This window comes from Protopterus annectens, chromosome 1.part0 (genome assembly GCF_019279795.1).
Source record: "Protopterus annectens isolate FY-2018-M chromosome 1.part0, PAN1.0, whole genome shotgun sequence".
Classification (NCBI taxonomy): Eukaryota; Metazoa; Chordata; order Ceratodontiformes; family Protopteridae; genus Protopterus; species Protopterus annectens.
The window spans coordinates 704,637,079-704,656,067 of NC_056725.1; the positions used below are offsets into that span (position 1 = coordinate 704,637,079).

Genomic DNA, 18,989 nt, shown 5'->3' on the forward strand with positions numbered 1-18,989 from the left:
GCTTCCCAAAGACCAACCTAGCACAATCCAACCTCCGCTTTATAGTGCGTTTATTAAACCTAGCACAAAAGCGACATCCAACAACGTCGTGCTCAGGTCCTAAACAAGGTATACACAAATTATGGTAATCCCTATGCGGTATCTGTTTCCCACAAGAAATACAGTTATTCACTTTTTCTGACATCCGGTAAACCAATGAGGCAAGAAAAAACCAAAATATTCCCCAACGGGGTACTTAACCAACTCTGACTTCGGTCTGAAACTCCGAATTCGAAAAATTTCAGAACGCCGAACGGCACTTGCAACACTGCTTCTGCATCGGACCATGCGGCAAAAAAGACTGAGGATATGACGTCGGTCATGCGCATTTGTACCCTGACGTTCTGATGTCAGTCAAATGCGCCCTGACCGACGTCAGCCTAATACTCTGATATTCGGGCCGACCGAGGGACAGCGGACTACCCAAGTGTTAGGACTGCAGCAATGTGGGATGAAGAACATCACATGGAAAACATCTTACTTTCATTTCTTTTCTTCCTCCTCTTGCACTAAGAAAAGTTTAGCATTTGAAATAAATAACCATAAAGTGGGTCTAAAAATATCCATTACTCATGTAACACAAAGTGAAAAATGACAGGTTAACATCTTGCAAAGTATAATGCAAATTCATACCTGAAATCCAAAAGCAAATAATACTTCTCTGAGACCTACTTCTGCATCACAGATCTGTAGCAAGTACGACTCCAGTGTTTACACTCATATCATATTGTTTATTTTACTAAATGCAGAAGGCAATGCAATGTTGTACTTACCTCTCCACCATTGGCATACTCCATCACAAAACAAAGTCTGTCATGAGTCTGAAACGCATACTTCAATGTCTGAAACACAAAGTACAACTTAAAAAATATTAAAGAGTTGAAATGTATGACCACAATGATTTACAACAGGTGGACTGATTAACAATTGGATATATATCAACAGCAATCACAATCATTGTTATTATATGACATTCTAATCTGACTGAATACCACCTATAAACAGACTTTTGAACATCATATGCATGAATTATGCACTTAATTATTTGACCAAAGCTTTGTTCTATAGTCCACTACTTCTGCACATGGTAATTCCATACAGCAGCAGTTGAAATCATGCCACACATTTTTTTCAGACCAGTTTACTACAAAGCAATAATAAATACACAACTAATACAAATAGGAACAGAAAGTGCAGAGACGGTGAATATAATTGAGCTTAAAATAACAGAGAAGGAAGTGCACCACAACTGATCGTTTACATTCATTTAGAGCAAAAAAAAAAAAAAACATAACTACAGTGCTGTGATTATCAGATTATTTAAACACGGATTTGTATCAGAAAGGAAGCCAGTTCTAGCATACTGCACAATTCTGACACTGAGGTACACTGACAACAAATTTTCTCTGCATTCTTATAATACAGATTAGCATCATTTTTTCTTTCTCATATGAAAATGGATTTTTATCACTAAGAAGAAAGAGCATGTCTGAATTATGTTACCTCAGCTGAACTTCTGTACTCAAAACACTAGCTGACTAAGAATTGAGCAAGGACATGCCAACCAAGTTGGGACATTTTTTTTTGAAGACAACAGGTAAAAAGAAGTAGCTTTTAAACAATCCTATTTTCCAGATTTTTCCAATGAAATCATTTTAGTGCTAGACAAACAGATGAGTGTCAAATATTAAATCAGCTTAAAAACATCATAATATTGTAATGTATATTATTTCCAGTTTCTGACAGACTTTGCCCAGAAGTTCATCAAAAACAAAGGAGACAAACAGTAGACTAGGAATGCCTACTACACTTGCTAATGAGCAATATCTTTTTTGATTCAGCCACCACTTGGCCCTATAAGAGGAACTTTTTCAACAATTTTTGTCTCAACAGTTTGCTACTTAAGGTTCTAAGAATGATCAAGGTTTATGTGCAGATATATTACACACACCTTGACAAGTCTTACCAGAGCAGCAATCTTAACAGAAATGTCATCTGCCTTTTGACTCTTAAAACATTCTTTACATTTAGTATAACTCTGTCATCAATGAGCCAGTTAAGCTCAGTAGTACAAATCTTCTACAAAATAACAGAAACAATATGGACTTTTTGAGATGTTTTATTTCACTTTGGGTAGGAAGGAATACTGCAACAGTGATAGGTAGGACATCTACTGTTATGGTAAGTTCTTGCACAACAGTACGTCTTGAGTTCATGGTTGCAGTAGTTGACAGGCGATTCTTAGAGCTCATGGGAACAGAAGGGAGGATGTTTACCAGACAGAAAAATGCCCAAGAGTCCAGAGAGAACTGACATAGCAAACGCGGCTATGGATCTTTAAAAGAGATCAATTCTGGAGTGTTTAATGAAAGGGTATACAGAAGACCGTGTGGCAGCTTCCAGTATTGCCCTGGCAAACAGCTTTGCAAAAGGCCCCAGAGAATTCCACTACCCTGTTAAAGTGAGACTGAGGGCAGGTGGCAATGATGCAACAAGGTGCGAGTAACGAAAGATGACAGACAGAGATCCAGCTTGTAATAGCTGGTTTAGATACTGGTTAGTTCAGTTGGAGTCCATGAATGAGAAAAACAGCTTGTCTGACTTATGAAACGATTCTGTTTTTTCAAAATAAATTCTCAGTTGTCTGTGTACATCTAGGGAATGCTGGAGTCCCGTCCCCCCATTCTGTGGGCTGGGAAAGAAAGTAGGCATGTTGGAGTGACATCTCATTCACCAGGGTAGACATTAAAGAGGGGTTAATACTCAGGGACATCCTGTCTTTGAGAAAAATAAGAAAGGGTGGAACAGCCTTGAGAGACTTAAGTTCTGAGACTCTCCTAGCAGAAGTGAGGGCCAGTAGCAAGATAGTTTTCCAAGTGCATAATCTGAGATTTGCTGAAGGGGAAGGTTCAAATGGTGGCAGAATGAGCTTTTCTAGTATGAAACTGAGGTCCCAAGGAGGGGGCATGGGCTTCCTTGAGAATCTCAGATGCAGTTTATCGTTTAAGAAATGTTTGAACTTAGGCCTGGACATAACAAGTGGGTTGAGGGGAAGACTGGCAGAGATGACTGACAGGTGGATCTTGGTGAAGGAGTATGCCAGACCTGTATTTATGAGTTCACACAAGTACTTTAGGATAACAGGAACCTATGACTTCCGGACTTTTAATGATGACACTAAGTAAAACCTCTTCTGTTTGGCTATGTAGGACTTTCTAGTGGTGGGTCTCCTTGCTTCTTGGAGAACCTGCAGCACATTCTCTGAAAACTAGTGACAGAAAGGGATCAGAACCCTATCATCCAAGGCTTAGGTTTAGGAATGGCAGGTTTGAATGAAGCAGTGATTCCTTCTGCTAGGTGATGAGATCTACCTTTTGTGGTAGTTTGTGGTGACTTCCCCAGTCTAGATGAAAGAGAAAGTGGAACCAGTGCTACTTTGGCTAAAAGGGACTCCTCAGTAAGATTCTTTTTCTTATTTCTGGAACTGTAGTAATACATTGGGAATTAACAGGAGTGGAGGAAAAGCCTAAAGAAACTTCCCTGTTTACTGAAAGGAGAATGCATCTATTCTCCATGATGACGGGCAAAGAGTCCTGGTGCAAGATGGGGAAAGTTGCCTGTTGCTCTTCCCTATGTGACGTGTTACCCAACTGTGTAGAATTCCAGGAAGACCTGTCTGGTTAGAGTCTATCCATGAGGATCCTTGACAGACCTGTTCAGTCAGTCTGCTAGAATGTTGTCCTCTGATGGGATGTACACAGCAAGTTTGGACGTGTTCCATTGGATAGCTAGGCCCCAGGCAATCTGACTTGGTCTGCATAATTGCCAAGAACTGGTCCCTTCTTGCCTGTCTCTTTATGGAGTCTAAATACTTGAAGACCTGATTTACAGATGTGTTAGAAAGCCTGACATATTTGGATGAGAGCCCTGAACTCTTTCAGGATAATGTGGTCTTTTTTCAGTACGGACTGCCACCTGCCCTGGACTCTGAATGACTTGTTCAGGCCCATAGGCACTGTCCGATGTGTGTGTGTCCATCTCTTGAGCTGGAGTCTGTGGTTTGAAGAAGCTTTTGACTGTGATTCACCTGGGCCATCCACCATGAGCTCTCCTTTTCAAAACAAGGTATGAGTAGCATATTTGTGTGTAATGAATGCGTGTGTAGGGACCATACTGAATTTTCCTATTATGCAACTTGGCTACAGGGAGCAATGGGATGGCTGTTGTCATGAAACCCAGGGCCCCTAGAAGTTACCTGGCTCAGCATGTGTCAAGGGAGGAGATGGATTGGAAGACAGCTGTAAGGCTTAGCACCTTCTCCTGAGATAGGTATGCCTGCATCTTTTTGTTGTTCATTTTGTAGCCCAGGAATACTAGGTCCTGAGTGGGCTGAAGGGAGGATTTTTGTAGCTGATGGTGAAGCCATGCAAGAGGAGGATGAGGGTGAACTGGAGGTGTTGCAGTAAGGTCTATGGCAACGTAACCTGGATCAGCAAACTGTCCAAGTATGGGAAAATATGAATCGTCTGAGTTCAGCAGAAGGCTATCACTGGTGTTAGGCACTTTATGAATACTCTTGGATCTGTGGAAACCCCAAAACACATAGCAGTAAACTGAAATGGAGCTCAGCCAGTATGGAACCGGAGGAATTTTCTGCAGGGGAGAACAGGAATATACAGACAGGCATCTTTTAGAGCCAAAGAACATAGGTGTGCCTGTAGAAGAATAAGAGGCAATATTGTCTATAGGCACAGCGTTTTGAAAGTTGGCACATTTTGCAAGGTGTTTAATAAGAATAGATCCAGTATGGGTTTCCACTGGCCTTTTTTTTTGGAACTAAGAAACCCCCCCTTCCTACAAATTTGGCAGGCACTGGTTCTATTGGGTCTTGAGCCTGTAGTTCCTGGAGGACAGGGGGAAAAATCTTCAGCTTGTTGTGGGAAGAAGGAACACAGTTCAAGAGAGGGAGTACCTTTCAAGACATGGCATAAACCATTTTTATGATAGAAAGTACCCACTGATCTGTGGTAATTTTTTCTCAGTTTGAAATGAATTGAGTTAGTCTTTTGCAGAGTGGACGCATGGTAGGACTGTTGGGGGGGGGGGGGTGACATGGAAAAAGTACAGTTGTGTACCTACCATAAATGTAGATGTTTGAGTGTATTCACTGTTGCAGTCATTACTCTTGAGTTATCCTATTGGCAGGCTACCTGCAGTCGGCCTGAATTCCAAAGTCTTGGTCCGGCGTCGGTTGCTGTCGCCTCTTCCCTGACGTCAGTGCGCCAGAGGTATAAAAGATGCAGCAGACGCTATTTTCTTCAGTTTTTCTTGCCTCAGATGTCAGGTGCCCCCAAAAGGGAAGGCTAAATAAACTATGCCAATAAACATGCATGCACTAAAGTAAACATTTCCTTCATCTACAAGCAAATACACCATATAGGTTGTATAGAATAGAGAAGTACAGATAAGTCCCAACAAAAGAAAGGGGGATGATGGGAGGGTAACCTGGACTGCAACAGTGAATACACTCGAACATCTACATTTATGGTAGGTACATAACTGTACTATGGTCATCGTGTTTCACTGTTGCAGTCATTACTCTTGGGTTGAATCCCGAAGCTGAGGATGGGTGGCTGGACTAAATAGGATTAGGAGAAGCTAAGAGGCCCTGCAGAACTGCAGTGGCAAAGCCTGCTCTGGATTTAGAGTAGAGAGGTAAGTGGTAGTGCTTTGTACAAGTGTGCACTGAACTCCAAGTTGCAGCCTCTAAGATGTCTTTGGTTGGTACTCCCCTGAGGAGGGCTGCTGAAGTGGCTACTGCTCTGGTTGAATGTGGCCTAATGCCCTTAGGCACTGATTTGCCATGCTGTGAGTAACAGAAAAAATGTAATGGCCTATCCATTTTGAAATGGTCTGTTTTGAGATGGCCTTTCCTTGTGATCCTGCAGCATATGCCACTAAAAGTTGCTCAAGTCTTTCTGAAAGCTTTAGTTCTGTCCAAGTAGAAGCGTAGCTGTCTGTGTATGTCCAAAGAATGCAGAGGTCTCTCACCCTTGTTCTGCGGGTTTGGATAAAAGGTAGGCAAGTGAATGGTTTGGTTAAGGGCCACACTGGCACCACCTTAGGCATAAATGTAGGATTCGTCCTCAGAGAAACCCTGTCTGGATGTAAAATGATAAAAGGTTCCACAGCCATGAGTGCCTGTAACTCAGAGGTTCGTCTTGCAAAGGTTATTGCTTGGAGCAGAGCTGTTTTCCTCGATAAGAATTTTATATCAGCTGTTGAGGCTGGCTCAAAAGGAGGCAGTGTGAATTTTTCCAAGACATAATTGAGGTCCCATGTAGGTATTGGTGCTCTCCTTGGAGGTCTTATGTTTTTGGCCCCTCTGAGGTACTGCCTTATTAAAGGATGAGAAAAGATAGGTGGTTCCATATTGTAATGGGCTGAAATGGCAGAGGCATGAATCTTAATTGATGAAAAAGATAGGCCTTTGTCCAGCATCTCAGTTAGGTATTGTTAAAATCTGTGGAATATTTGGTATAAACATGTCAATTCCTTGTTTCTGGTTCCAAGCACAGAATCTCTTCCATTTTTGTGCATAAGATTTTCTGGTACTGGGCCTCCTGGCCTCCAAAATAACATCCATTACAGCTTTGGGGAGAGGAGTGTTCTGAATGGCTACATTATCCACCATGCTACCTGATTTAAGGTCCTGAGTTGGCTGTGCAGGATCTGATTGTTTTGTTGGGTCATTAAATGAGAAGTTTGAGATGATGTCCAGGCTGGACCTTGAGACAAGTTCTTTAGGACTGGGTACCAGTGCTGGCATGGCCAGTCTGGGGCAATCAGTATCATTTTTGGCTTCTCTTGTCTGACCTTTAGGAGTACCTTGGGGAGGAGAGGCAGTGGAGGAAAGGCATATGCTGTTAGGTTTTTCCAGCTGAAGGATAGGACATCCACTTTCCATGCTTGCTTGTGATAAGTCCTTGTGCAGAATCTTTGTAGTTGGCAGTTGTGAGGGGAAGCAAATAGATCTATGTCTGGGCATCCCCATTTCCTTGTTATCATGCTGAAGACTTGTGGATCCAGTTTCCACACGTGGGGATCCATGAGGTTTCTGCTTAGTTCGTCTGCCAGAGTATTTATTTTTCCTGGCAGGAATTGTGCTTGCAGGTGAACTTGAAAGGTCAATGCTGTGTCCCACAAGGACATGGCTTGTTTGCAAAGGGGGGTAGGAATGTGTGCCTCCCTGCTTGTTTATGTGCCACATGACTGTAGTATTGTCTGTCTTTATCAGTAGTTGTCCTAGATGAAGTAGATCCTTAAAAGCTGTCAGGGCATTTTGAACAGCTAGCATCTCTTTTTGATTGATATGAAGATGCATCTGGCTTGCGGGCCATGTGCCCTGAATACATTTTCCTGCCATGTGGGCCCCCCCAGGCATAACCTGATGCATCCGTTGTTACTGTCTGCCTGGCTGTGGGTAAAGTGAATGGCTGTCCATTGTTGTGGTGACAGGCCTGTGCCCACCATCGAAACTCCTGTTTCAGGCAGGGAATGAGGGTAATTAATGTTTCCAGGCTGTGGCAATGTTGAGTCCAAACACTAACATTGTAGTTTCCTCATATGCAGTCTAGCATATGGAATTAGCAGGATGCCATGAAGGCCAAAGCCTGAAGAATTTTTCTTGCTGATAACTGGGTCTTTGTTGCCAACATTTTGAAGTAAGAAGTCAGTTGCCTTTGTTTGTCTGGCGTGAGATAAGTCATCTGGGCAGTAGTATTTAAGCTTGCACCCAGGAATATTATCTCTTGAGAGGGCACTAGTTTTGATTTCTTTTCATTTACAGTGTACCCTAGGCAAATTAGTAATCTTTTTACAAATGCCAGATGCTTTAGTAGAATGTCTTTGTTCTCTGCTTGAATAAGGCAGTCGTCTAAGTAAGGATATATTTGAATTCCTCTTTGTCTGCAAAATGCAATTACTGGAGCCAGGCATTTTGTGAAGACCCTGGGCGCAGTAGATAAGCCAAAGGGCAGTGCAGAGAATTGGTAGTGCATTGAGCCAGCATGAATCTGAGGTATCTTCTGCAAGATTGTCTGATTGGGACATGCAGGTATGCCTCTTTTAAGTTCAAAGTTACGAGCCAAGCCTTCTTGCCCAGCATGGGCAGTAGCTGCTGCAGAGTCAACATTCTGAATTCTGGAACGTCCAGAAATGTGTTTAGAAAAGACAAGTCCAGTATTGGTCTCCAGGCTTTGTCCTTTCTGGGCACCAAGAAAAGTCTTGAGTAAAATCCTTGCCCCTGCTCTTGTTGTGGTACTCGCTGAATGGCCCTCATGTACATGAGGGATGAAACTTGCTTTTGTGCCTCTGCCCATTGATTGTGTGGCAGGTCTGGCATACCTTTTGCCCTTGGCAGGGTGTGAAAGTGTAACCTGTAGCCCTGAGACACTGTGTTCAAGACCCATTTGTCCTGGGTGATCATGTGCCAATTCTGTGAAAAAAGTGCTAGTTTTCCCCCTAAGGGGGCTGCCAAAAGATAAGTTCTTGGTTCTGGCAGAGGAAAGTCATTGGGACTGTTTCCTGAATGGCTGTGATTTGTCTTCTCCGCTTTTGGAGGTAGAAGCACCCAATTGTTTAGGCCTGTATGAGCCTTGGGGCTGGGATCTGCCTCTGGGGTGTCTGTATCTGCCTCTGTGGCCTGTCTGACACTGGAAAGGACCAATTCTTTATAGGCCAGTTCCTGCTAAATCTGGGAGGCTGCACCTGTAAAAAATCCTTAACTGTCTGCAGAGATTTTGCTTTATCCTCCATTTTCTTCAACACCTCTTCTGCTTTAACACCAAACAAAGTATCATGCTGTAATGGCGCATCTAATAATTCTGCTTTTAACATGATCAGGCAGATTCTGTTCCTTTAACCAAGCATGTCGCCTAATGACAGAACCCGTAACAGCGGCCCTGCAAGAGGCCTCCAGAGAATCAAAACCACATTGCAAAGTATGCTTTCCCACTTGTTCAGTTGCATGCAATAAATCCTGCATTTCTTTGTTTTCTGCACATTCAGAATTTGTTAACATTTTCTGTTTAAGCAGTGACAGTAAGTATTGCTGATATTTAAGCATATGAAATTGACAATTTAAAGCCCTCACAGCCAAGGTAGCAGAAGTGTAAACCTTCCCCCCCCATCTGTCCAGTGCCCTTGAATCCCTATCAGAGGGGATAGGGTTTTTTGCAATGGAAGCCTTGACCCCTTTGGGACCCTGGGTCAGCAACAGGGTTTTTATAAAGAAATGTATGTGAATCTGGAACCCTGTAGTATCTGTCTGGCTTAACAGGAGCAGGGAGTAAAGAGTCAGGGGACAGGCCGGACTCTGAAAATACATAATCTACTATGTCTAAAACAGGAGGGATAGCAAGAGGCCTGTGCTGAGGTAGTAAAAGAAAATCTCTAAGCCTTTTCTTAGATTCTGAGTAGTCTTGGCTCTCCCAGTGGAAGTGCTCCATCATGGCATGCAGGGTTTCCCCAAAAGAAAAATCCTCAAGAGGGGAGGCTGAAGGGATACATTCTTCAGCATCCAAATCCTCATAGTGAGGGAGAGAGTATTCATGGTCAGAAGAGGATCAAGAGGAAACAGAAACCTGATCTGAAGATTCATATTCTGTCTCTTGCCTAGGCCTCTTCTCAGGAGGGGGCATGGGAACCCCTGATCAAAGTAATTAGGTCTTCGGCCATTTTGAGCATCTGTTTTTTAGGCATGGAGGCCGGTCTATGGGCTTGCTGCACTTGTTTCTTTGTCTTTAGTGGTGTTTTAGTCTTTGCCTTTGGAGCTGTAGTTGGTTTTATATACAACTGTGTAGGCCTGAAAACACCCTCAGAAGCCGATGCCTGCTCAGCGGCTCCGGACCCATTTGAGGGAATATTTTCCGAGTGTCCAATACCTTGAGTTTCCAGAGGCCTAGCCTGCTCCACGTGGGAGTCGGAAGCGGCCTGCGGCTCTGAGGTAGCAGGCGTCAGGGGCTGCGAAAGCGCCTCACTGAGAACAGGCGAACGGCTTAGAAGAAGCCTAGTCGTCAGTTTTGGACCTCGGATGCCTGTCCTTTTCCTTGCATTTCTTGTGAATTGCAGTAGTCGGATGGTTATCCGACGACATTGTGTAATTAAATCTTCGACTAAAGTAATGAAATGCAAAATCGTACCGACGCTTAATAGTGCGTTGGTTAAATCTAGCACAAAATCTGCAATTAGCTACGTCGTGATCAGGGCCTAGGCAAGGAATACAATAAGAATGGAAGTCCTTATGAAGTATTTTCTTCCCACAAGAAATACAATTATTAACTTTTTCTGACATCGGTCTGGAGCAAGAAAGAAGCTTCCCCAACGGGGTTCTTAGCTTTAAATGAAGACTTTGGATCTAAAATTCGAACACGAAAAACTCGGGAGTCGGCCGACCAGCACTTGCAAACTGCTTCTGCTTCGGGGACTGCGCGGCAAGAAAGACTGAAGAAAATGGCATCTGCTGCATCTTTTATACCCCTGGCGCACTGACGTAAGGGAAGAGGCAACAGCAACCGACACCGGACCAAGACTTTTGAATTCAGGCCGACTGCAGGTAGCCTGCCAGCAGGATAACCCAAGAGTAATGACTGCAATAGTGAAACACGATGAACATCAGTCACAGTGACTTTTCAGAGAAGGGAGACTTCCTAAATCTGAGGGTTCCTGTGAAGTTTCTATCAAAATCTCTTCCTGGGAACCTTTATATGTTTTTAAAGTGATATGCATTCCCTTCTAACAAAAGTGGGCTTGGCAGGGTAGTTCTTCAGAGGTTAGCAGAATCTGTCTGCAGTCTTTCAAGTTTTTTGGCTTGTTCCTGTAAGGCTTTAAATAATTTGGTTGTCTGCAAACTGAAAAAGTTATGTACTTACCATAACGTTCCATCTGTGTTGTCCATTTTCATTCTTCCTCAACATATAGTTTCAAATCTGACATTCTGATCCGACTCGGCCATTACTCCAGCTCATGGAGTCCAAACTCTCACTCCTTTCCTACCCGTAATGCACCATGCCTAACTTCCCTCAGATCCTATTTACAGCTTGAGAGAATGATAGACTATAAAAGAATTACCATAACTGTAGTTCAACACAAGGGACATATGGTGTCCTTGATATCCTTGAAGATTTCATTCCTCCAGAAGTCATTTGAAAGAAATGGAGGGGTGCAGGGTGGGGGAGGTGAGGAAGAATGAAAATGTGAAAATGGACAACACAGATAGAATGTTATGGTAAATACGTAACTTCTTTATCTGATGGTGCCAATTTTCATTTGTTCCTCACCATATGGGACAGAGTCTCCATTTACATCATTTCCTGGGTGGACTCTATGGAAGGATATTCCTGGGTGCGGTTGAGCCAAAGGCCACTCTTCCCCTCGAGACCAGATCCAGTCTGTAATAAGTGATAAAGATATGAGGATTTGACCAAGTAGCATCTGCACAAATATTGTCCATGGATGATCTAGACTGGAATACAGTGGAAGTAGCAACAGATCTAGCTGAATAAGCCTTTAATGGTTTTGGTAAGGGGGAGATTCAATTTAGCACAGACAAATGAGATGCAACCTGTCAACCGTCTGGCTGTAGTTACCTTTGGGACTGATTGGCCCATCTTGTGATGAGCTAAGGAAACAAAAAGCTGGTCTGTTTTTCTAATTTGTTTGGTTCTGTGCAGGTAAAAGTGCAATTGCCTACAAACATCTAGTAAGTGAAGCATATATTCTCCTTTACTTGCAAAGTTTGGGAAGAATACTAGCAACTTAATAGTTTGGTTAATGCTGGATTCTGACACCACCTTAGGTTGGAAGGAAGCATTGGTAAGTAAGGTAACCCTGCCCTTCTGGAAAATCAAACATGAGGGCTTACAAGATAATGCTTTAAGTTCTGAAATTCTTCTAGCAGATATAATTGCAACTAAAAGGATAGTCTTCCAAGTTAAGATGTTTAAATCACATTTAGCTGCAGGATGAAATGGAGACTGTGGACAGGCTTGCAATACCAAATTTTAAATCCCATGTTGGTATAGGATCTTTGTAAGGAGGTTTAAGTAGAAGAGTACCTTTCACAAATGCTTTACATAGTTTCGAGGAAGCCAGGGAAGAATTCTGAAACCCTACATGGAAAATCAAAATGGCTGAGAATTTGACTTTGTCAGTCGAACTGGCCACCTCATTAAATAAACTCACTAAAAATTCCAAGAACATAATGTATCGGAGCTGAGAAGGGGTTCTACCTGGTTCTGCTCTTCCCAACAAATAAATCTTCTCCATTTACCTCTGTAGTGTTTTCTCGCAGAGGGTTTAGGGGAAGATAACAGAAAGGAACGGACAGATGGAGAGCATAGGTTGCCTGACTATTAATGAAATTGGAGAAACCACTTAGTTTAAGTCGTCTGGGTGAATAATGCCTATCGGGTGAGACAGAAGGTCTTTAGTCGAATCCAGAATCCAAGGTGGGTACTGAAGATGAGGCCAAAGGAAGGGGAACCAAATTTGTCAAAGTCAGTAAGCAGCAATGAGGATGACTTTTGCTCTTCTATCTGGCTGCTTTCTGGAGAAATTTGGAAATTAAAGGAGTCAGGGGATAAGTGTATAGAAAACCAGTGGGAGGGCAATTGTGGAGTAGAGCATCCCTCAGTGAATCTCCCGGAGAGGGGTTTAGAGCAAAGCTGCTGCTGCACTTGTTTAGGAGAGAGGCAAAGACATCTCAGCAAGGTTGGCCCCACTGATGGAAAATCATGTCCGTCACTTTGTTGCTGAGAGTCCACTTGTGCGGTAGTAAGATGGACCTGCTCAGTTTGTCTGCTATCACTTTGGACTCCCCCAAAATGTGCACTGCAATTAGAAAGCGGTTGGAAGAAATTACCCATTGCCACACCCTCAGCGCTTTTTGACAGAGAGTGTAACACCTGTTTTTTCCTTGTTTATGTACCAAACTACCAACATCGCTGTTTGGATCGCAATCATTCTGACAGGGAGAGAGTCTTGGAATGCCCTGCAATGCCAAAAGCACCACTCTCATTTCCTGAACACTGATATGCAAGTTGGCCTCCTGAAGGGACCAAGTGCCTTGGACTATCTTTCCCAGAAAATGTCCCCCTCCCAATCTGGAAATCATCCAAGGTCAATGTAGCCCTGGGCAGATGACGAATGAAAGGACAGCCTAGCAAGAGTTGTGATTGCATCCACCAGGAGAAAGAACTTTTGCATACCAAAGTTATTTTCATGCTTGTTGACATAGGTTGAGAGAGAATTGACCATTGTGTATGTAGCATCCATTGCAGAATTATGCGATATCTTGCTAAAGAAACGAAGACTATTGCTGCTGACATTGATCCTAGGGCTTGCAGAATCAACCGGGCTGAAATTTTGGTACTGCAAATAATTTTCTTGACCCGATTTCTTTTTGTTTGCATTCTCAAAAGAGGAAGAGATGCTACCATAGATACTGTGTTGAATATTGTTCCTACGAATTCCAATGTCTGGGTTGGTTGTAATTGTGATTTGTTGTGACTGATTATTTCAAGATCTGAACAAGTCTCCAACACTCAGTCTCGAGCTTGTATCAGTTGATGCCTGGTCAGAGTATTAATGAGCCAGTCGTCCAAATATGGAAACATATAGAATCCCTGCAGTCTCACGTGAGCTGCCACTACTGCCATACACTTGGTGAACACCCTAGGGGCTGTGGTGAGACCAAAGGGCACTGCTCTGAATTGGTAATGACTGGCTCCCAGCTGGAAACATAAGAACCTTCTGGATCATCTGTTTATTTTATGTGATAGCACATATCCTGAAGGTCTACAGAGCACATCCAGCAGTCCTAGCATAGATAGGGCAGAATGGACTGAACTGTGATCATCTGGAACTTGGTGTGCCAAACTGATTTTTCAACACACAGATCTAAAATCAGTCTCCAGTCCCGTTTTTTTTTTTTTTTTTTTGGCACTAAAAAGAAGCTCAAGTAAGTTTTGGATTCGGTTTGGTCTGGAGACACCTCTTGGATGAATTTTTTTCTAACACCTTTTGAATTTCTAGTGCTGCTGCTTTCCTCTGACTGGGTGGAACATTGGGGATTATCTTGGGTAATTGGTGTGAAAGTGAAAAGGGAATAATAAACCTCTGGAAGTAATTATCTGCACCCAAGTGTCTTTTATGTTTAGCCAGTCTTCTTGGTGCAGAGATAAGTGACCCCAACTGCCTCCAAAGACAGGCAATCAGGCCTCCATTCTGCAGCACTGAAAGGGTCCATCAGAAAAGCTATCTCTAGACCCTTGATTTTGCAGGCCTCCTCTGCCATGGGGGCATCTTCCACCATTATCGCTCTTCCCCTCTGCCACTGGGGGAACTACTTTCACATGTGTCCGGGAAAGGACCCCAAAACTTCCTGAACCACATCTTCCAACCTCCCCATTGATTGCTGGAAAATGTCCATTGAGGGGTCAAAAAACATATGCCCATGGCAGACAGGGTCTTTTCCATCCTTCTCGCACCTGGACAGTATGCCTTTAACTGTGGGGCCAAACAAAGAAGAACCATAAAAATGGAGCATTGATGAAAGATGACTTCAAGGGCTCCGCAAAATCACACAGGCACATCCAGGCATGCCTGCTTACGGAAATGCCTGTACCAACAGCCCTTGAGGTACCTTCTGCAGCATGCGAAATGAGTCGCATGGATAAATTTGCAATATATTGAAGGGTAGCCAACTGTGAGACGACAGAATTTGAGCCAGTACAATAGGGGTCCCAGAAAGGGAGTTTGAAAGTTCCTTAATTAAGTCCCTTTGCAGTCTCTTGAAATGTGCCATACAGTTCAGAGAGTGGATAGCGAAAGTTGCTGAAGCATATACCTGGTTCCCAAATCTGTCCAGAACCCTAGATTCTCTACTGGAGGTGGACAGTGGAACTCTGTTTTGCGCATTCCTTCTTTGTAGCTGCCGTCATGAGCATGGCATCAACTGGTATTCCCTTACTCCAATGCTCTCTCCCTACCGGTGCAACCAGAATCCTGTCTTGTCTCTTGGGGACTGGTTCAGTCATATCAGATGCCTTCCAGCTAGAAACCAAACTGATGAGTTCATCGGTGGGTGGAGTGAGCCAAGAGGTAGATGTGCCAGTCCCAAAAGTTTCCAGAAATACTGACTCTTCAGGAGTTGGGTTTTGGACAGACTAACCATCCTTCTGTTCTAGGACCTGAAAGATGTCTCCAAATGAGATGTCATTGGGTGGTGATTTGGGAGACCCTTCTCCCTCATCAAAGTCAGTATTCTCAGTGAGAGACTCCTGGGGGGAGTCCAAGTGCCTCCTCTTGCACATCCTCTTCCTAGGGACGTCTTCGGTGGGATGATCCGGAGAAGTATCAGAAGAGATGACAATATCCGGCTAGGTGGTCTGGAAGCTCTGGGCTGGCTGTCCCAGTGGTGTAGAATGCTGAGGATGACGGTGCAAAGTGCGTTGAGATGTCAAGGGTGGATCCGAGGTGTTAAGACCTACCTGGCCTGAAAAAACCCTCTTCACAAGCACAAAAGCCAACCGCTCCGGACAGAAGGAAGCCAACAGAGCAGAGAAAAACAAAGTTTCTGGCCCGCAAGCTCTCTCCGCTCCAAAAGCAGTCCATCCAAGGTGGAAGCTGGAGCCAAGCTGTCAAATGCCGACGCTCCAAGAAGAACAGATGACTTGGAAAACCTTGGAGTTGATCCTATCCCCCCCCCACCCCCAGATCCGACCTGGAAGCTTCAGCTCCGAGAGTCATCTAGATCTAAAGATGTCAGAGCCCAGAAAACTCGGATCCCAGGACTCTAACCCACAGTTTGGGTCACAGAAGGAGTGGCTATCAGAGGAGTAGGAACCATGAAGACTCCCTTCTGAAATTGCTCCATGAAAATCTCCTCACCATCCTTTCCACATCGGCCACCATGATACTTCTGGAGGAACGAGAGGAAACCATTGATGTGGGCTTAGAGTGCCACACAAGAAAAGGGGAGGGCACCCTAGACAGTACCAGATCCACTAAGGGTGAATACACAGTTCGAGGCAAAAACTTCGGATCTGTAGTACATTTTTTTCAGACTGGAGGAAGGGCTCGTCACATCTGTCACTGGATTAGAGGACAATCAGATCGCAAGGAATGTCAGATCTGATTTTGTTTTTTATTTTTTCCTCAGCTGAGACAAAGTTGAAGCCACAGAATCAGAAGACTTGGACCTTTTTGAAGGGTCCATGCATTTAGCTTTTGGAGACTGAACTCCAGTGATGGCTTGAGAAAAAGTAGTTGGCAAAAGACCTTTCAATATTAATTCATTTCTTCTTTCAGTTAAGGATCTTGGGTTGAAACCATTGCAAATGTCACATTACTTGTACAAGTGATCAGGCCCTAAACAGTACACGCACAAAGAGTGAGCATCTGAAAAAGGCATCTTGCGCCCACATTTCGCAGATTTTTGAAATCCTTTTTCCTGACACAGCCCCAGGTGAAATATTAAAGAATCAGATATCCACGAAAAACTAAGATATCTATTCAAACAGGAACTAACTAAATACTGCCACTAGACAGGAAAGTGCAGAGAAAAAGGCTAGAATTTTTCTTTTTTTTATTTACTTAGAAAGAGGAAAGGTCCAACCCTTAAGAGAAAGGGATATACAGGGGTAGGAAAGGTCTACCAACAACAGCAGCGAGAATACATTTGTGAGTGTATTTATACAGATTAAAGTTGAAGAGTATCAAAAAACACTTGACAGAAAGTTATCAATCATAGATAAGTTTACTGACCGATAGTGATTAACGATAAAGTATTGGGGAAAACACATCTTAATATGAACGCTCGAGAGCATTAGTCAACCGCATCTGGTCAAGAAAGTTGCAAACAAAATCTGAGGGAAGTTAGGCATGGTGCACTGTGAGAAGGAAAGGAGCTTGAGAGTTTGTTGGTCGCCACAAGCTGGAGTAATGGCAGAGTCAGAGCAGAGTGTCGGACCCAAACCCATACTTTGAGGAACAAATGAAAATTGACATCAGATCAAAAGATTCTTGTCTAAGTGTAAATCAGTGAGCCAGACTTAGAAATCCTCTGGCATAAGCTGGTTGCATAACCATGCATACCTGCGGATGACAGTATCAGTAACAGCTGCTCTGAAGAAGGTCTCAGCAGCATCATACCTACATTAAACACAGAGTCTGGTGAACTGAGTGACCTGACTAACCAAAGACAGAATGTTCGTGTGGACTTTGAACCACTACCTTGTTTAAAGTGTTGAAGATGGGCAACAGATATTTGACCATCTGGATCTGGTTGTTAGTAGCCTTGAACTTCACAGTAGAGGATGTATAGATGTACAGACCTTCTTTCCCCATCTAACCATGCTCCTACTGTCCTTATCTGCAGGAAGGGCTTTGGTGTTGGGGAGCAATTTAGAACGTTTGTCAGGGGTGAGAGACCGACAAAGCATATGGGTCACAGGTTTCTTTATGCAGGAATTTAAGTTCATCTGGAACTTTGCAGACCAAGTCTGGCATTTTGGGAGGGGGGGGGGGGTTGCAAATCAGGGGTTGTGGAGGTAGACTGGAAGGCATCCAAAAAGGCAACCAGGACTGGACAGACAGGTAAAGGGCAGGACTGTCCACTTCAAAAAGCTTGTAATACCTTTTCTGGATCTCTGAAATTTATTTAAGCACCAACTCAAAATGTTTCCTCATGTCTAATATAATCTCCCCAAAAGAAGTCTCTTCCACAGAGGAGTCAAGAGAGATGAAGTATTCATCATCTGAAGGGACCTGACCAGGCAAATGGATTTGACAGGAGTAAGTCAAAGCATGGTCAGTGTCAGAGGAATCTTCCTCTTCCAAGGAATGTTAATCAACAGCAACTTTTGGGGGGGGGGGCAGACAAAGATGGAATCAGGGCCATAATGGCATTGAGCAGACCTTGACAGTTCATCCCGTCCTCCCCTCTAGATGTAGGAAGTGAAGGGACACTTTCTCTCGCTCTTTTTTTTTGTGTGTGTGTGTCATCCACTTGAACTAAACAGGGTGGCTCAGAATCCTGGCATACCTCAATTAATGCTCCCGGAATCTCTTCCATGACTAAAATCTGTTGGATGCCTTCTAGTCCCTCCAAAATGATGAGCTGCTGTTCTTCAGTCATATAACCATCTGATGTCTCACTGACACCTGGCAGGGTCACAGTAGAGGGCAGCAGAGGTACAGTCAGATGTACCAAGGGTTCTACAACCTCACCAGATGCATCTGAACCACACTGGGGCAGGCCTAAGCTTCTTGCTTTTCTCTTGTGAGATGCAGATACATCCAGAGAAGGGAATCTGCCCATCTAGGACTGGGCCAAATGCTTAAGATGTTGGGTCTCTAAGATGGTGTTGAACAAAGATAAATGGGAGCATAAAGTCTTAGGTACAAAGGATTGGCAAATGGAGCAAGCCTTGTAGTTATGTTCCGTGCCAAGAGAACAAAGACACTGGGTATGGAGATCTTTGTAGGAAGTTTACCTATCACAATTGCACTTATCCCTCCCTAGTGGACATCTACCACAGACATGGTAAAACAATTTATATAAGTAAAGGACGGTTCCTCATTGGGGCACTTTTTTTTTTTTTTTTTGACAGCTACATTACCAGTGACCACCCAAAGATCAGTCAGGATGGGTACAATGCCTGCGTTCAGGCTGCTGGTGAGATAATCTAGAGGATCTATGCCCATACATATGCCTAGATACCCCTACACTTGTGAAATTAGGTCATAAGTCAGATGCAGAATCTAGGAAAGGTTAGGCTTTGGTACCAGGTTGGACCCTAGTTGATGAAAACCCATCCGTTTGGAATACTGCAACAGTGATCTCAGTCAGGACATCGGTTATACTTACTACTATAGCTCATAAAGGT

At 43.5% G+C, this 18,989-nt stretch overlaps 1 protein-coding gene across 1 annotated transcript in view; it reads right to left on the reverse strand.

Moving 5' to 3' along the window:
* Nucleotides 1-18,989, reverse strand: part of AKT2 (AKT serine/threonine kinase 2) — a 1,641,635-nt gene that overhangs the window by 1,217,973 nt on the left and 404,673 nt on the right. Inside the window, exon 6 of the mRNA XM_044062375.1 lies at nucleotides 813-881. Coding sequence (XP_043918310.1) covers nucleotides 813-881 — 69 coding nt within the window. The remainder of the gene's footprint in view (nucleotides 1-812; nucleotides 882-18,989) is intronic.